Raw genomic sequence first — 23724 nt, 5'->3', positions numbered from 1 at the left:
AGAGCTGTGACTGCAGTCAGGGAGCCCTTCAAAGCAAACCATGACATGCTTTTCCAGCTGCAGCATTACAAGGTGCTCCACTGCCAACTCCAACTCTCCCCTTTCCTCAAAGCAAGCCTAGTTATCAGCTCTAGTCCTTTTCTTGGGCTCCACCTCTTCACCTCCCATGATACATAACAGTTTATTAGCTACAGCACTCAAACCACTGGCAAACCAAGCTCCAGTCCTGGAGCCACTAACCCTTTTGCCATTACAAATACATCATCACCTTTCAACAGGTTAAGACTTGAGTATCAATGAGGACAAAAAAAACTCACTGGGGACAAGGTTCTAGGAAGTAAGGTGTTTTGAGTATTTAATAGATGACATTTCAAGCCTGTACAATGCAACATCATTCAACTCTTGCAGGGATTATTTTTGCCAATTTGATTTGAGAAACAGGCAGCTAATAGACAGTGCCACTTGATTCAGAACATGCATGTGGCCTGGGGGGAAGCTCAAAGCATTAACCAAGACAAAAGCACATACTCACTGATAAAGCATACATTGGACCACAAGGCAAACCCCTACCATTTCTTCAGCAGAATTCCATCATTCTCCTCCTGTCAAAACATATCTGTAGTGTCTCATCTTGTCTGTGACCTTTAGAATTCATCTGCATATCCAAATAATTTCAGGACGGTTGCAACCTAAGGCAACTCCCACTGATATTTCATTTCTTAAGGGAACAAGTCATCAGCCAAAGCTTTTCTACTGCGAGACATTCAGAAACAAGTCAAGTATCACAATGTTTATTGATAGATACAAGTATATAAAATCAGGGCATGAACATGTCTTGATAAATTAATAGACTTAATTTCAGTACTGTAAGAGGGACCAATTCAAATTTCTCACCATGTCATGTTTCACACCCACAAAAACCTCTTCCAAAGGGCATTAAACCATCTCTTCAGCCGATCAGTTTTTGTGCAAGTAAACTGTTCCTTTTAAAAAAGACTTGTGCACTTGCCCAGGCTCAAGGATATTAAAACCTAGCACATAAAGCCCATTACTAGAGGTAGAAATACAGGCAAATATACTATTACGGCAACAACCATCGATTACAGTTAAGGATTCTCTGTAACAACCAAATGGATAATCAAATATTGCAACAACTCAAGTATTACACTGAGCAAAGTGCATTTCTACAGTATTCAGTGTTGCTATTCAGTTTCTAACTTAAAAACAGCCTATGATAACTGGCAGCAAAGAAGACCCTTGCAACAGACTGCTTCTGCTCGAGAACTTATGATGTAATTATTGCATGCTGCTAATACACTGTTATCTAAACATTGAAGATACTCTAAAATATTTTTATTGTAGACTATTAAGACATACTACAAAAACCTTTTGCAGAGAATATCCTACTGACATACTTCTGCTTTAAATATTGTGAAACATTACAGCGGAATGAATTTTCGCAGTGGTTAGGTCAAATGCAGTTACATCATAGCAACAGTATGTTTGCACAATTTAAGGCTTTGGCTGGTTCTTTAGTCAGCTTCTTCTTCAGATTCTTCTTCTTCAGCAGTTTCCAGCCAGGTTAACCACTGGTTTACCTGCAGTTACACAGAATTGGTTTAAGGGAGCAGGAATTGTTTCCCCATTAAGTACTTCTGCAGAACACTCATCTTCCCCACCCCCCGCAACTCATTTTATAAAACCTTCCAGCCTCATTTGCACTACACGTAAGGCCTCTAGTAAACAGATTTAGGTCATCTTGCTTGCAACTCCTTCCTAGTGAAATATTCCATTAGGTTTCTAGATATTTGCAAGTCTTAGACACTTCAAAACTCTTCTCAAATGCTCCACTGCAGCAGAAATATATAAAAAAAAAAAAAAAAAACAAGTCTCTATTCTAATGTTAGCAGATTTACCTGGAATAAAGCTTTGCCTTTCCCTGGAAACTCTTGAGTAATGTCTTCTTTCCATGCCAAGAAGGCTTCTTCTTCAATGATCTCCATGTCATAGAAATGAACAAAGAAGCGCAGTAACATGCCTACAAAAGTATATTTAAACTTGGTTAGCTTTATAACCTTCTCAACCACTTGCTGAATTTTAAGCAATGTAAAGGACAAGCCAATTCAGGTGAATTCGATGTACTAACCTTTTGGAAAATTATTGTTGTAGCAGTGCACCTGGAGTGCATATAAAGCACTCACTTGCAGATCAACATGGTCATGGAGGAACTTCTGCATCACCGGCTTGAAGGAAAGAAGCAGCTGTTTTTCCTGCTCGAGCTGCTCTTTAGATGGAGCAGATGAAGAATCCGATTCGTCACTGGGTGGGTTTACTTCACTAGAAATATACTGCAAGAAACTGGACAGAAGAAAAGCCAAGCTAAGTTCTGTAAACTAAGAGATCAAAGCACTTGACATTTCAAGTTCAGATAGCTAGCACTGCAACTGTCCTCCTGCTTCCACCTGCAGTCAGGAGCAAGCACAGGGACTTTTACTGTGGTTGACACTGCACCAGAAAAATCCTTGTTTTGCCTTTGCTACAGCTCTACATTTTAGAAAAACACGTTGATCTAGACTTCCTCCCAAAGAAAACACTTCACACACTGATGCAAGCCTGGAGACTTGCCTTTCTTCTCCAATGCAATGGGATTTTACAAGAGAAGGTTCACTCAGAGCAATCTGTCTCCCCATGTACCGCATCTCAGATTTCTGCAGAGCTATATTTGACCCTTTACAGTTAGTGCCTTACTGAGCTTAACCAAACAAGTACCTAAAAGACATTAAAACAGCATCCCACCTGGTCATCAATATATTCACAAATCCCTTATCTACATGAAGCTTGGGTGAAATGTTATCTTTAATCCACTTATAGATGGCTTGAGGGGATGGATCTGATTTTATTTGCTTTAGCAGTTCCTTCTCCAGTTTCAGAAGTGGGAACAAGAAGCTAAGCCCCTTCCCTTCCAAGATCTCCAGCATGCGGTCCTTGTTCTGGTCAATTTCTGCCAAGGAAATAAAAGACACATGTTAAGTGCTTCTCAAGAGCTGTAAGGCATAGTTCATGCTCCAGCCACCCCATAAGAAACATAATTCCTAACAATAATGACAGCTAATTCCAGCAAGACAACCCTGCGTGTTATTTTACTCTGACATAAACTAGAACAGTATCTTGCTTACTCTAGGATCAGGTAACAGAAGAGCTCTGTGGCAAATCTTACCTGGTAACATTTTCTGCATATTCACTTTGCTTTGTTGGAACAATTCTGTTAGCCATTCACGGTCTTGTAACTTAGCTAACTGCTGAAGACAGAGCAGGAAGAGAGGGAAGTGGGTGCCACTTTCCAGTGGTTGAGCCAGTTCGGAAATGCTCACCAGGTCTGAAATAATGGCACGGGCTGCAAACTGTGCCAAGTAGGATTTCACCAATGGGATGTCCACCTCCAGTTTGGGGCACTGGTCCAATACATTCAGGAATGCCTAAGAAACAGTACACAAACAAGATGAAATTCCTAAGTAATTTGGTTCCTGTGCAACATAATACTCATAGTACACTTTCTGTAATCCCTCACAAAGAGGATCCCAGGTTCCAACTGCCTAAATACTGCATGTCTTCCTTTCACTACTTCTTGTGCCCCTCACAGGTTCATGTACTATTTTTACCTCCTCAGATTAGTAGGACTTAAAAATATTTGCACACTGCTTTTACAGCAGCTAAACACCAAGAAGAGCCAAGAAACAAGAACTGCAAGATTATCAGACCACAATACCTGCATGAAGTTGTCACTGGTGGCTATTCCCTCCTGCTTGAGCAAGCTGATCAACGTACTTGCTTTCTCTTTGTCCTCATCTGATCTATCTAGGGATTGAAGGATTACTTTGCTCAGCATCTCAGGAATGAAGTGTTTCGGAGCTCTCATTTCTCTCACAGTATTGACAGCATCATTAGCATTTCCATTGTTCAGATACTCAGTCACAACAGCCTCCTGGAGAGGAAAGAAGCACAGTTAAACATTCTTTTTGAAGATCACATCCAAAGCTGTAAGACTCACTATTGCACACTAACTTACAGTTTGTTTAAGTAGCTCTTCCTTAGAAGGAGGTGGTTTCTTGGTGGTCTTTGCAGGCTTCTCTTGTATAAGTGGTGGATTTGTTTTAAGACCAAGTTGAGGCGGCTGAAAAAGACACCAGATTTTGTTTCTTTGTAGCACATCTACCTTTGCTTATATCAAGTTTTACAATACAAAACATAAAAAAGCAGATAGAACTCAAATTAGTTTGGTTTCATACATTCTTTTCCCAAGTCTTGCTCTGTGCAATCAAAGACTTCTCCCTCCCTTCCCACATTTGAAATTAAGTTTTCCAAGCACAAACAGGGAAGTATAGCCAACAACATACAGGAATTTTTTGTATTTACCTGTCCCAAAGGCGGTGTCTGAGTGCGTGGTGGTTGAGCACTGGGAGGAATCATAGTTATCTGGGGCTGAAGCTTTGGCACTTGGTTTTTATTCATCAGGAAAGACTGAGCAGGTCTCAGGCTAATCTGTAAACAGTAAAACAAAGAAAAACTCAAACTGTTTCAAGTATTCTGACCAACAATACACAGCCATGGACTCACTCCAACTGATCTCACTGAAGCATGACTCCATTTCTACAATATTAATACTCAAATACAGATTAAGCCACAAGTTTTCTGAAACTCCCCCAAAAGCAAGTTACTGGCATTTAGTTCAACTGCTATAAAAACCTGGAAATGCTCCTTTTAGATGCAGTATGTTAGAGACCCAAGAAGATAATCAGCATGTTTGCTGAGGTATTTTACAGCCAAGATAAAACTCTACCAAATTGCTCAGAAATCGGGATACAAGTCTGGTTAACACTCAAAATCACAATGCAGTTTACTCTGCATTTGAAATTTTGCCTATTAGCCAGTTCTAAACAAAAGAAAACAAACAAAAAAATTAACCTGGTCCAGCACTTCAGGGTTTCTAAAGTTCAGGATTTTCTGAAGTTTTAATTAAATGTTTTGTTATCAATAGGATGCATGGGAACTGATGTCAGAGTAGTGTTCCTGGAAGTGTGTGGGAAGGAAGGGACACCCCAAAAAATTGCCCTCATATCTCAGTCTTGCTCATAGGACGCTGGATACCCTAAGGAAAGTGAGGGGGGGGGTAAAAGGTGAAAGAGGAAGGGACAAAGAAGGAGGAGAATGAGGAAGAGGAGAAAGAGTTCCAGCATTAGTCCTCATAATAACGCGTCTTGCTATAATCATTGGGCAATATTTAGAATAGGCTGTAAATAATGTAGGCATGTCATGTACCTCATCTGCATTAAGCTGTCCTTTCTTAGAAAACCGAGGTGGCATATCCTTCGACTGTCCTTGTTGCTGGGATAAGAGTCCCTGATTCTGGGTATGGTAGAGTTGGCTTTGCCCCTATTTCAGAAAGGGAGATATAGAGAAAGAAGTGCAGATGATGGAGTGGCGTACATCATTTGGTAAGTAGTACCAGAGGGACCAGAGGAACAAAGATTCTATTCGCCAGGAAGGGAGAAAGAAGGAGCAAGGGTGGTGGGAGAGTAGCATCTATCCCTAAAAACAGGGCCATCTTTTAAATAAAACACACCGTTCTGACCCACCAAAGCCACATGCACCTTTTCTTGCAGTTAAAAAAAGTGTACTTCTTGCATCTTTTTTGTACAATTTAAAAAGTGGTTTAGAATTTTTGTATCAGCTGAGCATCAGTTATCAGAATCAAATCTGAATAGGTCTTTCAACATAAGCGAACTTTAATCCATAACATACGCATCTCAGGAAGTGCTTCTAAACAAGCTGAAGTCACTGTGTGAACATCTTCCTTACCTGACTTTTCAGAAAAGATTTGCCTAGGTCTCCAAACTGGGATTGAGCAGAAGGCATGAGGTGACCCCCATGGCCATTGAAGAGTTGGTTTGAACGATGGCGTCCCATGGTGGGTGAGAATCTATCCTGAATAACCCCTGGACCAGTACCAATTCCGCTACCTGGATCAGCAAGGAGACAAATTACAGTTTTAGCTCTTATTCAGCACAGCAGAGCCACAGCCACCCCATCACCCCCTGCGGTGTCAGTGTACCTGGCATTTGTCCAAACATATCAGCAAGCCCTCCGAGTGGGTCCCTGTCAAGTTTCATCCTGGGTGGCATGAAGGGTCCCTCCAGAAAGAAGTCGCTTCGCATCCCTTGAGACATAGGAGCAGGAATAAAAACTCCCAGATCCTTTAAAACAGGAATTATAATTTTGGTCAGTTTCAAGTAGCAGTCCCAAGAAAGCCAAGTTTTTAGCCCCCAACTACAAAAGTCCATCTGATTTTAACCCTTAAGCCAACTGTCACACTGTGTGACAAGTACGCCCAAGTGCACAGTACCAAGGCAGGCTCTGGACCTCACATGCAGCACTCACTTTTACTGCATCTTGACGGATTTGATTGATAGTCTTTGGTCCATTGTCAAGAAAAGCTTTGCGAGGAACCCAGTTGTGTTCTCTCAACTCCACAGTATCCTTGGAACAGAAGAGGATATTAGGAAAGGATTCAAGACAATTTTGCAAGAAAAAAAGCAGCAGGGAGACATTTTATCATCATACCTGCAGCAGGAAACGAATCCTTGCTGGCAATTCCTTACTTGACATCAAGGAGCGCATACGGGCAAAGTACTGATCCATTAAGGACTAGGGGAACAAAAGTTACAAGTTAGGATAATTCTATCAGTGCCTAGAGTGTCTTCACTCAAGACATTCAAGACAAAATAATGCAACAAGCTGCCTATTCCTGGCATCTTTAGCTCCTTGACAAAAGAGTTTAAAGATCTAATGCATCAAGACACTTGAATCAGAGATAAGCAACACAGCCAAAATTCTGTTCATTTTAACTCCCATCTCTCTGATCACCTAGCTGTGCTAAGAATAGTTCCTCAGCACATCTTTTCAAGCAGTGTTTAAAAAACAATAGTCTCACTTATATGATTTCCTGATGACCTGAACTACACCCTCGTGCGATGTTTAAAACTGTTTCAAAGATTGGCCTTTTTTATCAAGAGAACTGGTCTAGAAGCCGTAGTTGGCACTCTTTTCTCTGAAAAATTGAGCCTCTGTTTTGTACTCATTTATAATGAATACAGAAGGCTCAAGCAATCAAAAGTCTTAGCCACATAATTTAATTAGGTTGATGACTGCACTAGATAGGCACATACCTTGGCTTTCGCATGATCTAATCTAGGTCCCACTGTCCTCATTATCTGACAGAGGCACTCCAAATCCTCCCCCATATCTTTGAGTTGAACTCTCTTCTTCTTTTCCAAAAGCTGAAAAATTAAAGGGAAAATTTAGGATTTAAAAACTTTATAAATGACAATTCATAATAAGCAACAAACTTTGTACACTGACACATACAAAAACATTGTCTTGTTCTTAAGGCAAATGGACTTAAAAATTAAAATTAAGAACTGACAATTCTTAATTGTGTGTACTTTGAAGCACCTACGGCACACTTTTGTCTGGGCAAAACTACATTTTCCCTTGGAGACAATTCCTATAGCTTTGAACAAAGCTGATTTTACTTCTATATCATACCAAAAGATAACAGTAGCAGATGGGTAAACATCAGGAAACATTTTTGCGTCATTTTATGCTCCTGCTCCAAGACTCTCAGAGCAGTATCAACATTTGTTTAATTTTTTTTTTTTAGCTGTTAAGTTCTGTTTTGCTCCTAGCCTCCTCCCAATCTGAATACTCACTGTTTTGATGCACTTATGAAGGATAGATTCATGAATAAGATCAAGCTTGCCAAGTTCTCCAATGAATTTGATGTTCCCCAGCATCTTGATCTTGGCAATGGCTCTCTGTTCCTCCTCCTCAGGGAGGAGGGGACCATCATGCTTATCATAGACTGGAAAACAAAGAAGCCTGTTTTAGGTGGCTGTGGGAAAAAACAAATAGATTCTGTATTAAAGTGGCTTTAAAACTTACTATCAACATTTCTGGTTCGGTTTTCAAATTCATCTTGAAGTTTAGATATTAGGAGGCGTCTGAATGTCTACAAAAAGAGAACAAAGGAAACAATTAAGCTAATCAGGCAGCTACAAATGCATGCAAAATTCACCATTCCAGATTGAGAGATGCACTCACTGTGCTTTGCTTCTGTCCTGGATGACTCTCTGCTGATGGGCCATCAAAGTTGGGTGCATCTTCTGCCAGTCGCAGACATAGTTGAGCGTACAGCGAGCTATACTTGGGCTCTTCAAGGGCTTTGTCTACGATCTACAGAGATTCAGGTTGAGTAATGCAGCAAGCAGCAGTAGGGTGCAAATGTTATTAGGAGAGTTACAAGACACAGAATGGATTATTACCACTCTCATCTAGAACATTCTGGTTTCTACTTAATCAAGCACAGAAACAGTGTAGTCCAACACCAGTCTTAATGCTGAAGCAAAGGACAAAAGCCATTGCTTGCTACTTAAGAGCCTCTATAATCCTTTGTCACCAAAACTCAAGTTTATTACGCAAACACCTACATTAGTATCACCAATCTGATACTGTTTAAAGAAAGTGAGGTAACAGTTACATCAGTGTCCCCAGAGGTCACCTGTAGTAGCCTTTCCAAAACTAAGAGGCTTGTTCCTCAGGAAAAGAGGAAGAAGGGAAGGCCAAGCAAGTAAGAAGGCTAACTGGTACCTTAGATTATTAAAAAAATAACCATAGAACCCCAATCAGGTTTAGTGATCATGGAGACATCTAAATGCGAAACTTAAAACTATTAAACCTACTTCCTCCTCAGCACATCCTTTTTTACATAGAAAGCAGAGGTGGGACATGGTGTTTGATAATCCAAATACACAAAAGCATTATTCATGCTACTTCTGTATCCCATCAAAACCAATCAATCCCCACTTTTTAGCATGCAAGAAAATTGTAGTTTAAAGAAATGCAACCAGCTTACCAGCAGTATGACCCCTTTTAGGATGAGCTTAGATTCTACACCCACATTGAGGAGCTCAAGGCATAGCTTGTCAAACTTTTCAGGAGTAAGCTTATTTAGTATGCTAAAGAGGAACAAAAACAAAAACCACAGAATATATACATACTGTAAGCACGTTACAAGGCACTTTAGACTAATCTTTTTATTTTTAAAGACTATTAAAATGTGAAAAGTGCAATTTTCCATTCAACTTGGTTTTTTGGGATCTTCAGACTGTCAAGTATCATTTAAAACACTAATCTGCTTACAATAATTACTTTCAGTGTTTTCTGCTTCTAGATTGTCGTCAGGCTGGCTCCTTGCTAAAGGACACACCTCCCCCCAGACTCAAGGCCTTCCTTTCCCCCAGCCCATTTCTTAGGAACACATTGCTAATGAAAACAGTAAGGCAAGGAGTAACTTTGTGAAGAACTTACCCTCTTACTTTCCTGAAGATTGCATCATGTCGTTCTTTGTCGTTTGCGGAGTCGTCATCTCGTCTAGTGCTTCGTGAAGGAATCCATTTCTGAGCGTTTTGCCCTGGGGTTTTCCCCAGGAACTCGCTGCAGTATTTCGAAGAATACAGTTGTTAAAACAGAAACAAGTGATTTAAAGAACTGCCCTTTTAACCTTTCAGTGTTGCCTTATTCAACCAATTTCATTACTCGCTTTGTTAAGACCACACAGTTGTCCCAACTGCAAAATCTGCTGCACATGAAAGTACTCATCAACAACAATGCCTGGCACCCAAAAATTCTCTCCACGCTTTTTGGGTTAAATACATTAACAACCCCATGCACTGCCTAAACCAGGAGGTACACTTTAAAGGACACAGACTGGAAAACATTTAAATGTCTTTAACTCAGTAGGTATTTCTGGCACAACTTTAAAGCTAGCCTATTTTCAGTTCTATATTCACTATCAAGCATACTCTGACTTTGAAATCATGCAAATGGAAGAGCAAGATGACATACCTGTTGCTGGCAGTCTTGGGATAGTGCTGAGGTGCACCCCTACCACCTCCTCCGCCTGAAGAAGCACTGTTAAAAACAACCACGGAACCCTGGGTAAGTCCAAACATCTCAGTTTTGCTATAAACACTGCACTAATTTAAGATGCCCTCCAAGGAGATTTTCCACTGCTAACTACTCATCAAACAAACAAATGGTACCTGAAACGAGAAGCACCCCCTTCTGCAATCGCACTCTCCACTTTGGCGGCTTGACAACGAAGAATCTTCAAAAGAATAAAATTAAATTGACGGGGTAGGGAAAAACAAAACCTAGAAAGACAAACCAAGCATTCATATTATACTTGTTTACTATCAGCCAGAGTGTCTAATTTTAAAAAGCACAAATGTTTGACAATGAGAACCGTCCAACACTGAACTTGACAAAAAGAAAACTTTCATTCATGCAATACTTGGAGACAGTCACAGAAAGGCCGATTTCATCATCATAGCCGTGCTTCCCAGCGGGGGTGAGGGCAAAGAGACAAGGGAATCATGGACTGAACAAAACCCTTAAGTCTATCCAAAAGCCAAGAGTACTCGCAGAGCAGAACGCAAGTACTTTTTTCTGATTATACAGCACAATGAGTTCTTTACTGACCTGATTTAGAAACTATAATGGCACGACAAAGCAGCCAAACTCTGAATTGAAGAGCATCAGACAACAAAACGCATGCTTAATGCAGTAAAAGGCGTGTATTCTGCGTCCAAATGGCGTACTAAGCCACCAAATCATGAAAAAAAAGTACCGTCCACCCACCACCTCAACTTTCAGCTTGCATAAAAGAACCGCACTGCATCGCTCGCGTAGCGGAACGACAAGCACGGGGACAGAAACGCCTGGGGGAGGGAAGCCTCAAAGTGTCCCGGATGCGCCCGGAGCCCTCCCAGAGCCGAGCGCGGCGAGTGGGGCCCGCCCGCCCGGCGCGGGCACGCGGAGCGGGGACAACATGGCGGCGGCGGAGGCGAACAAAAGGCTCGGCCGCGGAGAGCGCCCCCCGCAGGCGCCGCGCGGCGCCGCCGCCCCCCGCCCCGCCCGGCGGGCGCCGCCCGCTGCCCGCGCCCGCCCGGCTCTTTGTTCTCCGCCAGGGCGCCGGGCGGGACCCGCTCCCCCGCACCACGGCGGCCGCCGCGGGAGGCACGAGGGGGTAGCAGGCGGCATCGCCCCGCACCGCGGCGCCCGAGCCCCCAGACAGGAAACGTGGGCGAGGCGGCTGACGCGGCGCTTCGGCAGCCCGCTCTCCACTCGCGCGAAGGGAAGGCAGCGAACAATAATAATAAAATAATTAACAGAATCCTCTCGTCACCTCCCCACCAGCAGTGGGGATCCTCAGACCGCAGCCCGCTATGTGTACCGCGGCTTCTCCCTCCAAGGGAAATCTGGGGGGCAGTGCGGGCGCCCGCAGACCGCGGCCAGACCACCATCCTGCAGCCGAGCCGAGGCCACTAAAGGCATGGCCCGTTCGGACACGCACTGCCCAATCCCGTCTCCCTCGCTCTAACCTGAAACGTTGCCGCTCAGCCTCCCCTCCGCGCCCGGCAGGGGCTGCCGAGCTCGTCCAGCCCTTCGCTCACCGGCGGCGGCGGGAGCGACCGCCGGCCCGGGCCGCCATTTTGTGCGGGAGAAACAGACAAGCAACTGACAAGAAAATGGCGGCCACACCGGGCAGCCGCCATTTTAGGCTGCAGCAGTACCCGCTCACTCCCAGCCCCAGACCCGCGCTTCTCCCGCCACTCCCGCATTTCTCACCTTCCCTAAGGCCTTGTCAGCTTCCCCGGGTCCCGGCGGCTACCAAGGGCAGGGGAAAAGGCAAGAGAAGGGGGGGGAGGGGAAGGGAGCCGGGGACCGGGGCTGGGGAGGGGAAGGGGGGAGCGCGCGGGACAGGGCGAGTCTCCGAGTCACCACAGCAGCAGCAGCACCGACCCGACGCCTCCCCCCGCCACCTCCATAGAGCGCCGACCGCCGCCGCCGCGTCTCGGGCGCTCCCCGGCAGCCCCACTAACTTTATCACCCTTCACGCAACCTACCCCACCTCCCGCCGCCACCCGCCAATCGCCGCCGACCGCTCCACCCGTCCTGCCAATCACAGCCGAGGAAGGGGGCGGTGCCAGGATCGGGGTGGGCGGTGGAGGGAGGAGGTTTGGTTGCGCCGTGCCGCCGCCGCAGTGCAGCACCGGTATTCACGAACGCTGCTACGCCAGGGGCTGCCGGCGCCGCCGCGCAGGGCATCCGGGCCTGCGCAAGTGGCGCAGCCGCTGCATGGCGGCCGCTCGGCTGCCGCGTCCCCGCGCCGTTTGCTGCCGAGCTGCAGCCCTCACAGAACTCCAGTGCTAGGGGCCTGCTGTGCGAGCTGCAGGCACGTTCGCAGAAGGGTACTTCTATATATATATATATATATATATATATATATATATATATATACACACACATACGTATGCTAATGTATATGTTCGTAAGATTTTTGTTTGTTTGGGGTTTTAAAAATTTTATTTTATAAATTTATTTAAGCCCCTTCCATCAGCCCGCATTTTGGATTTGGCTGAGGTAAAAAAATGAGCTGATAGCCCACGGTAGCCCTGGGCTTGCAATCAGACCCGGAGGAGGACGTTTGCTATCTGAGCTCCAGGAGCCTGTGTGTACGGATCCAGTTTCAGGTTTGCTTTTGAGGTTTGGAAACTATTTCCCTGCATGTGCTTTTGGCCGTGAACCGGCCCGTCCGGGGCTGCAGGCACCCCTCAGACAACCAGGGCTCGGGAGAGACATTTGCGTTTGTCGTGGTAAGCACTCAGCTAGTGCCGTGCTCCTGCTCAGTTAAACAAAACAAAGATGGCCAGGCTTCCAGCTGTAGGTGGAAGTTTGAGTCATGGAGACTTCCAGAGACTCACCCGTGAGGGGTTTCATCCTTTACCAGCCCGGCCTCCATCCCAGGTGGTGGCTAAGGTGGCTGCCACCCTGGCTTCCCAAAGGTCTAAGTGTAGTTGCCCTGGATGGGGCAGGGCAGAAAACAAGGGCTCTCTCTGGAGAGGTGAGGAGAAACCCCACAAACACCCACATCTGCTTTGTTCACACACCCGCCTTCCACTTTCGGTTTGTGTGACTCACGGTTCAGATGACTGGGAGAAAGTGATCCATGTGGTAACTCCTGGACCGTGCAGATGGCAAGTCCAAACACATGATCCTGCAGAACTTCCAGTTTCTTTCCTCATTCCCAAGGCTTTCTATGTATGTAAGGCCTAAAGGGGGCTGTCATGTGGGAGTTCTTACATTGCATCTTATCTGGGATGAAGTTCTTCAAGGTAGGTTTCCCCATGTCATACCCGTAAGCATTAAGCACAATTTAGTCACTGGATTGTGTTATGGAAAATCTCATACTTACCTGAAAGTAAGTTTTGAGCTCATTTGTGTTGAATAAAGGTCACACAACTGTGACAGGTACTTATCATATCAGAATTTTTATATAATGACACTTTCCCAATAAGCACGCTACTGCAAGAGCTTGGACTTCATGAGTAAATCTGCAAGAACAGAACTGTGCAGAATGCCATTGAAATCCATGGAATCCAGCTTGAAAGGAGGCAACAATGGGCACAGAGGAAACAGCAAAGTCAACAAGATTTAAACCCATGTTAAAACCAATGAAGGTTATTGAACATTTTCAGGGTAAAAAGTAATAAAAAATTACTTGCAAATCCTAGAAGAGAAATCAGGGATATTGTTTTGGATTGGGTGGCAGAATATTCTCATTTAGTGTTTCTAGCATAAGCATTCCAATACTGTTAAACTGTAAATAAAAACTAAGAATTTATATATATTTGGGGGGGAAGGGCAGGAAGGGAAGAGGGCAGATTGGGAAACCTGCAAAACATAGTAGGTACATAGTGACAAAGTGTCACCTTTCATTGTTTCTTTTAAAGCATACTATAAAATACTTATTACCATAACAACAGAAGATTCCCCCAACATTTGGTCAGTAAGAGAATAGCAATGTTTCCTTAAAGCTGTGGTTGTTTTTTTAGGATTGAATGCTGAAGGATTCAGCAGGATATATGGGGTTCCAGCTCACACTGACTTTAGCAGGTGGGAACTAAAGAAGTTTCTGTGCCTGGCTGCTCATAGCATCCCTTCACATGTGCCACACTCTGTCAGCCTCTGAGACCTGCTGCACGAGTACAATTGATGAAGGCAGTGAACTGTAACGCAGAGGACAAAAAAAAAAATTATGAAATGCCTTCTATTTTATACATCTCACCCTCTCCTTAAATTCCTTTGCTTCTTGGCATGGAAGACACCATTATTCATGTCTGAGAATGAAGCAGCCCAATTGTTTGTTTGACTATTTGGTGAAAAATTTACCTAAAGAATCTTTTATTCAGTCTGTTCCCTTGGCTTTACCAACAAAAAAACCCCACAGCATCTGTTCCCCCCCAACAAAAAAAAAAAAAAAAAAAAAAAAAAAACAAGCAAAACAACAAAAAAAAACCAGAAGTAATTTTATGGCTAGCAGTTGCAGTACAACCTTGCATCCATCCACCCACCCTTTGTAATTTCTCCAAATTCTACCTCCCAGTGTATTTTCCCTCTTTCTCTCCTCCACTTTCACTGGACACCAGTGATACTTTAATTTAAATCAGGTGGTTTCCAAATGGCATAGTGGTAGTTCTGGATTTGTTCCTGCAAGTCTGAACTTGCAGAATCGATGCATAATTCCAGCCTGAATGCACTGCCACTGGTTACTTTGAGAAGGGATGTCTGTCAAGTGTCCTGAGGAACCCTCTGCGTTGCAGGCTGTGTGGCACAGGAGCAGGAGTTGCTGCACAGATGCAGCATCTGGCTGAGAGGAAGAGATGCCCCTTGCTGCACATGTGGGAGAGCTCAGAACCCGGGCAGGCTCCTATGAAAAGAGCCCACAAAATGTGGGAAAGGAGCTTTCAGGACTGGGAGCTTTCCCTTACCATTGCTGAGCTGGAACCACCAGGACTTACCCAGTGTAATAGATTGCCTTGCAGTGATTCCAGCCCTGCTGGGTGGGGGTTCCAGACAGTGCTGGTGACAGGGTGGCTGGGGCAGTGTAGCATTGCAGCACCCCAGTGCATCCTGCATCTCATCCCATGCTGGCCGTGGGGCTGCCTGGGCTGGCTTTATTCAGAGTGCCCCATTAATGCAGTGTGGACGTGCAGATAATGTGAACCAAAGCACCCGTGTAGGGAATTACTGCAGAGTAAGCAATGCACTGGCAATTCGCACCCTAGTTTATTCCATGTTAATTTCTCCAACATAATAATAACATCCTGCACCTTCTAATTTTCTCAACAGTTTTTCAGCCTGTGCTTTTCCAGGGGAGCCTTATTTTTCTCCAAAGCCATTGTGAATGAAGTAGCTGGCACACACATTTAACCAAATGTGAAATGTACGCATTTCATTTTTCCTGTGATAGAAGCCTGTCTCAAGGAGGGCTGTACTGTAGAAAAAAAGGTCTGGGGAAAGAAGAAGAAAAAAAAAAAAAAGACAAACCCAAACCCCAAACTGAAAAATATACCTATATTTTTCATTTAAACATTTTTATTGGCACTTCTACTGAAGCAGAATGTTCTTAACAACAAACCCATTCATACTGTGCAGATTCACTTTTATAGGAATTGTTTGCATTGTCTCTTGGAGAAATGCACTAATAATACACTGGATATGTGCCTAAATTGTACAATATAGCATGGATAGTGTCAGAGCATTGCAGAAGGCTTTGTGGTTTTTCTGTACAGGATTTTAATTTGCAGAGTATTAGTATTAAACTTCTGTATATCTGTAGAGGTGACTTTGAGTAACACTGATTTAACAATATTCACTGAGGCAAGAACATTCCAATCCTTCTAGACAGTGGTGCACTTTAAACCACCTGGGAGGTCCCTTCCCTTTTCCCTTCCTTTGGAAAATTCTTTGCAGTAGATTTCACTGAGTCTTCCATCTAATAAATTATTTTGCTTTCATTCCGTTGTCTTCTGAAATTCTGCATCCAATACCTTAACTCACCAGCAGGATTCCTGCTGCTCAGAACCAGACATACTAAAATATATATTTAAAAATCCACCTTCTGATTCCCAATTTAAGACTCAGAAGACTTGCTGGATTTCTCAAGTGTAACAATACGTCTGGCACTTACAATTGCACAGGACTCTTACGGTGCTTCTCCCTCCAAAATCTGGAAAGATAGTTGGGGTGTGACTTGAGAGTTAGCCAGTAAAAACTGCCTGGAATAGTCAAGTGTCAGAGATAGTGAGATTTCACCAGGGAATGTTTGTGCAGGCCGTGAGGGAAGCGAGGCAGTGCCCATAGCAGCACAGCTTGCTTTGCTTTCACGGGCCTATTTAGAACAGGGAATATTTTTAGCCAATATAATTGTACTAATGCATAATCATCATAACTTGCAAAGAGGGAGATTGCATACGAATTCCCAGAATGGTTTAGGACAACAAACGAACCAAAAAATAAACCCAGCAGTGGCTGTCTTCTCATCAGGTCCATTTCAGTGAAATATATAAGCTGCAAAATTTTCACGTTCTCTAGTCTTCTAAAATGACAGATTTGTTCATGGTCCTTAGCTCAGCAGAGTGAGTGTGCTGTGCTGCAGTGTTCTGTTTCTGGCACTGGTTAGCACCGGCTTTACAACAAAGTAGGAAAGATTTCAAATGTATAGTTTTCATCATTTTCCAGGAGAAGAGCTTTTCTTTCTCCTAACCACTGCCAGCTTATGTTTGAGTTACCTTAATGCATGTCCATAATTTGTAATTTTTGTTGTTATTTGAATTTCTATTTTCTATGTTAATGTCTAATTTTGACAGCTTTTTGGCCCTCTAGTAACACATTTTTGTGAGTTCTGCAGTTTAATTGTATGGTGTTTAAGAAGTAATAGTTCTTGTATCAGTCTTAGGATTTATTGGCTTGATTCCATTGTGATCTGCCTGCTTAAGTGGTTTTGTGGCAATCATCTTCTATATGAAATACTTATCATATTCAGAAACACCTACTGCAGCTGAACACAAAGTACAGTTGGTTGAGTTGGAAGAGCATCTGAATGTCCTATAGCTGCATTATATTGCTCCTTAAAAAAAAATATGTATTATTGATGAACTCAGAAGCATGGATGGGAAATGACTGTTACTGAAATGCTGCACATGATCTTACCAAACGCATTTTGTATTCTCTTTTTCAGTGCAGAAGAAGCTGTGTCATGGTTTGTGTGTGAAAAAACAGTAGGAATACACCACAGAACATTTATATACATTTATCTGCTTGTAGATAAATGTTGGATGTAAGGAGCTGCTCCTTGCTGTTTGCCTTCCTTTTCCATGGGCAGAAACACAGAATGGCTTCTTACAATTTAAGGTAATATTCAGGCATAATAGTTATCAGTGGTTGCCATTAATATGATTTCTATTAGTGAAAAAAAGAGAGCATTAATTATCTGTTCGATTTCTGTAAGGACCACATTTGCTGATATTTAGGGATCAAAGATCCACTTGAGCTAGAGAAAGGATGAGGAAAAACTACTTTGCCTTTTCAGTCCTTAGGAGGAAGCAAAAACACAGGGAAATCAGGCAAATAGTCATAAATCCAGGTTAACCTTTGGAAGGCAGCGAAGTCCTTCCGTTTTCCCTTGTTACCCATTTGAAAAGTTCAAAACCTTTTTTTAATTAAAAAAAGATGATTATTTGTATGTATGAGCATGTTAATACAAACCTGTATTTTTAAATAGGTGCAAGAACATTAAACCATTAGGTTACAATAAACAGCATTTCCATTGTTTGATATATGGTTCCCTTTATTAAATCCAGTCTACTTAGAGTATGTTAAAATTGTTTTGCATTTCTGTAGATTAATTTTATATTGTCATTCTTTAATCCTTAAAATCCATTTAAAGCAAGTGCAGCGTGAGTGCAGCTGTATTTTTTTTTCCTATTTTGGTGAAATCTCTTTTGTTTTTAAAGAAATTGCATAAAGGAGGCATTTTGGGAAGAGAGGTGGGAGAAGAGAACCATTGCCACTACCAGAACATGACCTAAATCAGGACAAACACTGGAAGATTGCCAGATATTTAAAAAAAAAAAAAAAAAAAAAAAAAAAAAAAAAAAAAGGCTGGATCTGACTCTGAAAGTAGCTTCTATTAACCAGTAGGTATTTCAGGCTTTATGTGGCATGATTTTATGTCATACAGAAAAGCTGGTCCAGAGGAGGGCCACAAAAGTAATCAGAGGGCTGCTGCACCTCTCCTATGAGAAAAGGCTGAGAGGGTTGAGGTTGTTCATCCTGGAGAAGAGAAGACTGGGGAGGGCATAATGTGGCTTTTCAGTACTTGAAGAGCACTTTTAAGAAAGATGGGGACAGACTTTTTAATAGGGCCTGTAGCAACAGGATAAGGGATAATGGTTTTAAACAAAAAGAGGGTAGATTCAGGCTAGATAAAGGAAGAATTTCTTTACCATGTGGTTTGAAACAGTGGCACAGGTTGTCCAGAGAGGTGGTGGATGCCCCATCCCTGGAAACACTCAAGGTCAGGTTGTACAAGGCCCTGAGCAACCTGATTTAGTTGAAGATGTCTCTGCTCATTGCAGGGGGGTGGGACTGGACGAGCTTTAAAGGTCCCTTCCAACCCAAAGTATTCTATGATTCTATGAAAAGTGTTAAATGTACTCTGTGGATTGAAAATAATTAATTCTCTGGGGTAATACAAGCCAATTCAGCACCATAGAATTATTTCCTGTTAGCCAGCTTTACAAGTTTAATGAACAGGAAATTGACAGTCATTAACAAAAGGTAAAAATTATTTCAGAGATGTACTTGAATAGCATGATCCCATTTCTCTGAATTCTCTTTTGTGAAATTTTGAGTTTGAATTGGAAGGTTTGAAAAGAAAAGATTCTGAAAACCTGATTCTAGTTCTCTTGCAAGTTTCTGAGCTTGTTTGGCTTTGCAACCTTACATGGAGCTGTGGGAATTGCTGTATTCTGGTTGTGGATTGATCTCAAGAAGGATTGCAAGGTGAATATGGGGGTATGGGGGAGTTCAGTTGTATGTGTGCTTATTGTAAAATACCTGTAAGCAGAAGAATCTCCAGCTGGAGCAATTTTTTCCTTGGTAAAAAGGAAGTAGTTGGTAAAAAAACAGTGTCTCTGTTTTTTCTGGTCATTTGTTTAAGTTGAAGGTGTTTGTTTGCTTTGGGTTTTGCTGAGTTTTGTTTGTTGGTGGTGGTGATTTATTTTTTTTAAGTGGAAACACTATAAACAAGCATAATTTCATCCTAGGTAGTTATTCTGGTTAACATAAATGATTTTCTGAAATAATACTAATTTTGCAAAGCTTTCAGGCTTAGCATTTACATGCTGTGTGTCTGAAGGAGAAGTCTAAAGGACATAACCACTGACTTCAGGTCAGTTTTATCAGGGATTAATTTCACTCAGTATTTTATCCATATTGTACACTTTATTGACTCATTTATTGAATGCAACAGCTCTCAGAGAGTTAGCTGAGAGCACAGCTATAGGGTGCTGGCTTCACATCCTGATATTTCATCTGGTTCCATTAGTAAATAACAGGTTTGTCATGGTTGTTTCTTAAACAACTGGTAGAAAAGCTTACAAAAAAAGAGGAGTCAGGAATTTCAATTTAAAGCTTGCTCTGATTAAGGGAGACAGTTTGGTTTGTCCACCTTTGCAAGTCAGAAGCTGCATTAGAAAACCTCACAAGCTCAATCCTTACTCCTGTATGGGGTTAAAGCACCTAGAGAAGCCAAAACATATAGAAATAATGTTTTAAAACTATTCCTGCCAATGGGTGTTTCCAGCCCCAGTTAGCTTGGTGAAAGCTTTCTGGAGCTATCTACACTTGTCCTTTTCCTTGGCTCTGATTTTCTTAAGTAATAAATACATTCTTAGTCAGCTCCCCATTCATCTTGCTCCCAGCAACCATATGGTAAATATACTCACATTATGCCCTTCACTAAACAGATACAGAGCCATGATAGCAGTGTAACAAACAGAAAGTACAAGGATGAGGATGTGTCAGCAGCAGAACACTCTGGAAGATGAGTCCAAACACACACAGTTTATGGATTAATTGAAAGTGGAACTTGGATACTTTCAGCCAGGAGTCTTAAATAAAATTATTAAAGGACTTTCTAAGTAAATTACAAAAACAGTTAAACCAAATTAATTCTGAGCAGTAAGAACGTCTGATTAGAAATATAGCACAGTTTGAGCGGTCATTTAAAAAGATAATTAAGTTAACTTTTCCTGTTTATACCCACATAGAAACAACAGAGGACTTAAGCAGAGCAGTTCACCTCATACAGATAAATAAGGACTAAAGCTGTCTGCCTTTAAAGTGGAGTAAACAAGAACTATATTCAATCTTCATAAAACTCTCATCCTTTTTCAATACTCTAGGCTGTGTTTCTCAGTTTCACTTTTCATGAAGTCTGGTAGCAACAAATGTAGTCACACCAGCTGACAGGCTGAGGAGGAACTTGTGCAAAGCTAGATTGTATTATGGAAGGAAATTATCCCTCCTCCTACCTGGGACCAACCAACATTATACTTGCCCTGTTTAACAGACAGCTGCACCTCCAGATGATGCGTTGCCGAGAGGGTCACTCACAGGGACGGTGCTTTCTTTAAGGAGAGTACACGTGACTGACAATTGCTTTGCACTGTGAGCTGTGAGCAGCAGCACAGCAGGAGCAGGCAGGGCAAGGAAAGGTGCCAAGAACAGTTACGCTCCATGTTCATTGACTGGAGTGAACTCTGGGTGCAGGGTGCTCCCTTCTAACAGTATTTCTGTATTGTGTTCACAAAAGCTGCAAAGCCGTCGAAGCCAAGTTATGGAAGACAGATTTTATCTGTAACAAGCTTCATCCTGCCCAAGTTGTATCATAAACTCCTACAGAAACATCAGATAGAATACAGGCAAAAACCCCAACACACCTGGGCAGGTATTTTACCTTCTAGCAGCTACCTTTTAGATACTGCAGAGGTCCTTTCTCTCTTCTTATCAAAGTTTCCTAGACCCTCTATACTTTATCTTTGAGTGTAATCTTGTCTAACTCAGTGACAGCGGAACAGGAAATTTAACTTTATAATTGCAGGAGATAGTTGTCACTTCTCAAAGGAAATAAGAACAAAAAGTCTTTTAATCAATATTCACGCCAGTGACTGCCCAGACCTGCAGAAATTCCTGGTAAGACACAGCATTTGGAGAGTTGATATTTGTGTTGCTGATATATTAAATTCAGTAGTGACTTCCTCCACTCTGACAGTGGTCTCTTTCCACAAATCTTTGAAGTTCAGGTGGGTTTCAAAAGTTGCAAGTCTGTATCAAGACCAAGAATATTTCAACAGAAAACACATCCTAGTTGGTATGGAAAAATTTGATCAGTCAATTATTGCTCCTTTTTTCCAACTGCTATTCCATTGATTCACATGGTTTAGGCAGAAAGAATTTAAAAGAAGTCTTCGGGCTTCTTTTAGAAAATGCAGAACATCACCATGGTATTTATGTTTACAGATGTGAAAATCTCTGTAAATATTACTGAGAAACATTAATTGTTTTTTTGGGGGTTTAGCCAACTAGCAAGGAAAAAAAAAAGACAAAAAAAATCAACAAAACATTTCAGCATTTATACTGTAGGCCAGCAAGGCCTCAGAATCAGTGAACCTCAGGATTCAAAAGAGGGATTTGCAGCTTGAAACTTTACTGGAAAGTAAACAAACAAAACTGATGTCACAAGTTTCACTTCTCGGGCTTGCTAGAGCTGATCTTAAAAGGGCTGGCACTCATGTTTTAAACCATTTGATCTTTCACAAGATGCAAAATTGTCGCTTCTGTTGTCCCCCTCTAAGACCTGCTGCCACTGAGCTTTTGAAAAGAAATCACTACTAATGCAGCTGGCGCTGCCTGGAGAGAAAGAACTGCAAACACTGTTGGCCCCTTTTGATGTCAGTCAGTGATCTGGCCTCACAGGATGCCAGCTCCTCTGTGTGGTGTTACAACCTGTTATAGATAACACCCTGAATTACCTGTAATCTAAAAAACTATGGCCAGACTACTGTAACAGTGATTCTTGCTTTTAGGGTGTGTGTACTGAGAGGGAGAATTCAGAGGACGACATTTTGCCTCACAGGACAACAAACACAGAGAGTAGGATGGATGTTTCCTGCTTACAGTGAGAGAGTACAACATATGCTTCACCTCAGTTTTAAGTATGCTTACTTAGAAAAGGAGTAGACAAATTTGTAGATAAAACTATACAGAATAGTCTTGTACCAAAATGTCTTTTTTTTTTTTTTTTTTTTTTTTTTTTTTTTTTTGCTTACTGAGTTGCAGGATTTATGCAGGCCTTATTGTTAGTAAGTTTTGAAAAGAATTTTAGAAATAGTGAAAGCAAGGTTTGTAGTTTGGGTGGTAAAAAAAGGAAGAGGATAAGACTACCTAAAACAGTGCACATCAAACTGATGTGTAATTGAAGGAGTGCCATTACTCCCTGGCTTGCAATTCTGTGAGAATTTATGGTACATTTAGCTTGATAACCTTTGCTATTAGGCCAGAATAAAACCTGGTTTGTGCTACATATATGTGTTATCTCTGTTCTATTATGAAATTTATTTGATAAGACAGTTTCTTGGCTATTTGCTGGTTATACTTTAGATAAAAGGATAGAAAAGAGTAGTCACACTTCATACGGAATATATAAATACTTACCAGAGCATCTCCTTTTCTCATTCTCCACGCTGGACTATCCATAAGCGACCAGAATTGCTGAATCTTGGTTGGGAACATGAAGTATTTTGGTTCATACATTCATAAATACCAGTTTCTTTCATCTTACAAATGAGATATGATCTTTGCTATGTAATTGACAGCAGATCTTTGACTATTATTTAAGACATGGAAATACAAAGTAGGGTGGATGATTTACTATTTTCACAATGAATTAAGAGTTCAAACTTCCTATTTTACTTTTCTTGTTACTTGTCAAAAGAGATCAACATTTAAAAAATGGAGGGAAGAGCAGGGTTCAAATTACAGTGCATTAAGTTGAAATTAATAGCTCAAGCTATTATTTCTTATGACATAGGGAAAGAAAGGTAAAAGTTGGATTCTGTACTTGGGATCTCAGAATAGATGCAAAGATTATCACACAGCATTAAAGGAGAAAATTAATTACTTCTGCCTTTGAGGTTTCTGTCCAATTTACTCAATTTCAGAAACTCTCTGAAATCAGTGTTTATAGCACAGAATGTGTACAAAACTTGTGAGAATCAAAAAGAGATGAGAGACAACTCTGTGTCCCTACTCCCTCTACGGTTTTGCCCCATGAAATTATGATTTTTTTTCTGTTGACCAGATGGACTTATCATAGTGCCAGATTATTCTGGGATGTATATCCATGTGGGAAAGCTTAGGAGCAAGGCTTTTCATCCCAGACCATCTATTCTTTATTGACAGATCTTTGCAAATAGCAAGTGCCTTCTAAGGAATGTGTGCAAATAAATACTATTGTTTCTTAGCTTTTTATACATGTAGGTGGTGGTCACATAGGTCATTACATTATTAAAAATCTGTATATTGTTTTATTGTTATTTTTATTGTTGTTGTTATTATTATTATTACACAGAGAGTACCATAATGAAACTACCAATTGATTTGCATCTCAGTAAATTAGCCCCAGTTGAATAACTTACT

The 23724-nt window shown here is 41.8% G+C and overlaps 1 protein-coding gene and 1 non-coding gene across 2 annotated transcripts; both read right to left on the bottom strand.

The window, feature by feature from the left end:
• Positions 1-775: 775 nt before the first annotated feature.
• EIF4G2 (eukaryotic translation initiation factor 4 gamma 2) lies at positions 776-12919 on the bottom strand. Its single transcript, XM_053945888.1, has 23 exons — positions 12882-12919; positions 12024-12177; positions 10158-10222; positions 9961-10026; positions 9424-9549; positions 8969-9071; positions 8158-8289; positions 7999-8065; positions 7767-7918; positions 7224-7334; positions 6619-6702; positions 6436-6534; positions 6110-6251; positions 5857-6017; positions 5317-5430; positions 4414-4539; positions 4067-4171; positions 3767-3982; positions 3218-3476; positions 2797-3001; positions 2147-2358; positions 1917-2038; positions 776-1598 (listed from the first exon to the last, which is right to left on the bottom strand). Exons 1-23 carry the CDS (start codon positions 12917-12919, stop codon positions 1533-1535), a joined length of 2925 nt encoding a protein of 974 aa, XP_053801863.1. The 3' UTR covers positions 776-1532.
• On the bottom strand, positions 5105-5275 carry LOC128790348 (small nucleolar RNA SNORD97). Its single transcript, XR_008431715.1, has one exon. It is a non-coding gene; the product is annotated as a small nucleolar RNA SNORD97 (small nucleolar RNA).
• Positions 12920-23724: the final 10805 nt, after the last annotated feature.

The sequence above is a fragment of the Vidua chalybeata genome, chromosome 6 (assembly GCF_026979565.1).
Source record: "Vidua chalybeata isolate OUT-0048 chromosome 6, bVidCha1 merged haplotype, whole genome shotgun sequence".
NCBI classification, from domain to species: Eukaryota; Metazoa; Chordata; class Aves; order Passeriformes; family Viduidae; genus Vidua; species Vidua chalybeata.
Note: the sequence above shows the minus strand (reverse complement) of the source record. Positions and strands in the feature narration are given on the sequence as shown.

Coding starts and splice junctions, on each gene's coding strand:
- EIF4G2 (XM_053945888.1), bottom strand. CDS start 12,919: ATGGAGGCCGGGCTGGTAAAGGATGAAACCCCTCACGG. Junction 8,290..8,968: donor TAAAAGGGGTCATACTGCTG/GTAAGCTGGTTG, acceptor GAATCTCTGTAG/ATCGTAGACAAAGCCCTTGA. Junction 3,983..4,066: donor AAGAGCTACTTAAACAAACT/GTAAGTTAGTGT, acceptor TTTCCTCTCCAG/GAGGCTGTTGTGACTGAGTA.